This window comes from Palaemon carinicauda, chromosome 35 (genome assembly GCF_036898095.1).
Source record: "Palaemon carinicauda isolate YSFRI2023 chromosome 35, ASM3689809v2, whole genome shotgun sequence".
NCBI lineage: Eukaryota > Metazoa > Arthropoda > Malacostraca > Decapoda > Palaemonidae > Palaemon > Palaemon carinicauda.
Genome location: NC_090759.1, coordinates 18,154,777 through 18,158,352, shown reverse-complemented (window position 1 = coordinate 18,158,352; position 3,576 = coordinate 18,154,777). Strand labels below are relative to the sequence as shown.

At 33.7% G+C, this 3,576-nt stretch overlaps 1 protein-coding gene across 1 annotated transcript in view; it reads left to right on the top strand.

Moving 5' to 3' along the window:
• The window catches only part of LOC137627182 (zinc finger BED domain-containing protein 5-like), a 1,860-nt gene extending 50 nt beyond the window's left edge, over positions 1-1,810 (top strand). The window contains exon 1 of the mRNA XM_068358258.1: positions 1-1,810. This exon is cut by the window's left edge and continues 50 nt beyond it. Coding sequence (XP_068214359.1) covers positions 1-1,810 — 1,810 coding nt within the window.
• Positions 1,811-3,576: the final 1,766 nt, after the last annotated feature.

Here is a 3,576-nt window from a genome sequence, read left to right as displayed (position 1 = left end):
TAGTGAACAATCATTGAACCCAACAAACTCCAATGTAAAAAAGGCAAAAATTCGCCATTATTTAAATAGACAGTATAATGAGAGCTACTTGAAGTTCGGATTTTTTTGGTCTGGAGATGCTGCTCAACCAAATCCATTATGTGTAGTTTGCGGCGATAAAATGTCAAATGAATCCATGGTACCAAGTAAGTTAAAGAGACATCTCACTTCTAAACATTCATCTCTGCAGGATAAAGATCTTGTATATTTTCAAAGGCTTTTAGATCAGCAATCGAAGCAGCGCAATGTATTTGAGAAAACAATGACCGCATCAGAAAGGGCTCAGCTTGCTTCATTTGAAGTCGCAGAAATAATAGCATTAAAATCTAAATCTCACACACTTGCTGAGTCAGTTATACTGCCCGCTTGCAAAAAGATTGTTAAATCCATGTTTGGCGAGAAAGCTGAAAAAGAAATTAGCAAAATCCCCTTATCAAATGATACAATACACAGAAGAATTTTAGATTTATCTGAAAATATTGAAAAAAAGGTTCAGAAAAAACTTCAGGATTCTACTTTTGCATTAACTGTTGATGAGTCCACGGATATAAGCAACACTAGTCACTTGCTTGCATTTGTACGTTTTATTGATGGCAGTGAAATAATCAATCAGTTTTTGTGTTGCAAAGGAATGTCAACTACTACTAGAGGTCAAGATATTTTTGATGTGATAACTGACTACCTTAGAGAAATGAATTTAACATGGAAATCTTGCGTAGGCATTTGCACTGATGGAGCCCCGTGTATGACAGGCTGTATTAAAGGATTTGTATCTCTTGCAGAAAAAGAAAACCCAGATCTTATTCGTACTCATTGCTTTTTACACAGAGAAGTTCTTATTTCAAAAATATCACAAGAAGATTTAAAACTGGTGTTACACCAGCTAGTTGAAATAGTAAATTATATTAAAAGTAGGCCTTTGAAGTCAAGATTATTTGAACAACTATGCAAAGGAATGGACTCCCAGCATGTTAGATTACTAATGCATACCGAAGTTCGATGGCTATCGAAAGGTAAGGTATTAACTCGTGTTCATGAATTACACAAGGAATTAATCGTATTTTTCGACCAAGAAAAGCAAGGAAAATTCGGTGAGCATCTTCGTTGTGAACTTTGGATGTCTAAACTGGAATACCTAACAGAAATATTCAGTCAATTAAACAACACAAACAGTAGCATGCAAGGGAGAAATGAGAATATTCTGACCTCAACAGATAAGTTAGTTGCTCTAAAAAAGAAAATTATTATTTGGAAAAATAGAGCAAGCTCAGGTAATTTTGATATGTTTCCTTCAATGCGTACCACTTGCATTAAAGAAATGATCCCTATTGTTGTTTCTCATCTGACAGCGCTTGATGAAAACATCGACCACTATTTTCCATCACTGAGCACAGAGAAGTATGATTGGATTCGAAATCCTTTCATGAATATTCCCTCTAATATTGGATTACAGTTGTGTGAAGAAGAGGAACTGGCCACCATTTCTAGTGACAGAGATCTAAGAATAAAACATTCTACTGTACCTATTGACTCATTTTGGATATCTGTTCAAGAGGAATATCCCACATTATCTAAAAAAGCTTTATCACTTTTGTTGCAATTTTCTACATCTTATTTATGTGAACTTGGCTTCTCAACCCTAAATAACATCAAAACTAAGAAGCGAGAGAGACTACGCTCAACTGAAGAAGAAATGAGGGTCTGCTTATCACACATTCGACCAAATATTGAGGAAGTCGCCAAAAAACACCAGGCACAAGTTTCACACTAATCATCTTCACAATTTACTCTAAGAAAAACACTGAAATAAAGTAAGTTCATATTTAAAAGTGTTTTATTTCTCAAGTCTGTAGTTCCATCTCATATTTACAAGTATATATTCTCTTAATTATTTCTCTTAAATTTTCCAAGTGTGCCGTGATATTATCATAAGATCCTAAGTGTGCCATTGGTAAAAAAAGGTTGAGAAACACTGCTCTAACCTGTACAGTGCAGATTTAAAGTTATACAGGTTGCTCGTGAATGGCAGAGACAAGGGGCAGTAACAGTGCCCTAGAGACTGACCATTTATATATATATATATATATATATATATATATATATATATATATATATATATATATATATACACATATATATATATATATATATATATATATATACATATATATATATATATATGTATGTATATATATATATATATATATATATATATATATATATACACACACATGATCAGCGCTTAAGTCCCCCTCTCCACCTAAGCAAGGACCAGTGAGGGCCAGGCAGTGGCTGCTGATGGTTCAGCAGGTAGACCTATAGGCTTCCCTAAACCTCTCATCCTTAGCTCTTAGCTCACAAGGATGGTGATGTTGCAGACGATACAAGAAATTATCGAGCTCAATTGAGCTTGTCTCGAACCTCAGTCCAGGAGAACGCTAGGCTGGGACATTTTCAATAGGCTACCGCAACCTTAAGGTGACCAGTTCTCTTAAGTGAAGTGTGAACACCCTTTACTTCATGCTATTGTTTGCTGGTTCAGTAGGTTTACTTTATGATTTAATCAGTTAAAGTTGTTTGTTATTGTTACGTAGTCTACTTTATATTAGATGGGATATTCTGTTGTTTGTGATTCTTATTTCCTTACTAGTAGTTTATTCGTAGAGAGACCACTTGTGTTTGTACTATTGTTATTAAATTATGGTTGAACATTGACTAATATGGATTATGAGAATTTTTACAGCTGTATGTTAGAAATATATGAAATTAATGAACTGTATCATCCTAGTGTTCATTAATTGGAGTACTATTGCTTTCAAAATTGTTCTAGAAGTCAACCCTAGTCTTACACATCATCATCATCTCATCACTTAAAAACTTTGCCTTAACAATAATCTAAATCTCTACTCTTTGGTTATATACATTCAATCTGCAAACATATTACCCACATAACGAAGTAGGATGACATACCTGCGGAATTTGTCATGAAAAAGGGGATTTTTCGTGAGGTGGGCTATTCCTTTACCTGGTGTCCAATTCGCTGCGTAAACCAGTCGGTGGTTGTACGGCATGAACATGTAGAAGCCATATCTAAAGGAAATGGGGTTCCTTATTTTAGTACGGTGAATATTTTGCTCCTGCAATCAAGTTATTTTTTCTTTACTAGTATATTCACTTGTTATATTTATGTAAAATACTGATTGGTACAAAAAAGCCCAATAAAACTATCAACAATATTAACTATATTTTCATAACTAAATGTTCTAACGTGAAATAGGTTTATAGTTAAAGGAGGTTGATGCTAGTGTAAGGATTGTTAGGAAAAAAAAGAGATAAAAGTGATTTCCTTTGATTTAAAAAGTATTTATTGTAGGTATTGCAAATATTTGGATTTTCCATCTTACCGCTGAGTACTTCGTGGAATTAAGTTACAACATTTATTTTTAGAAGGATTCGTGATAAAAGAGCATCTCCCATATAATGAAGAGCAAGTGTTCATTTATCTTTCTGCCAATCTAGCTATATATATATATATAT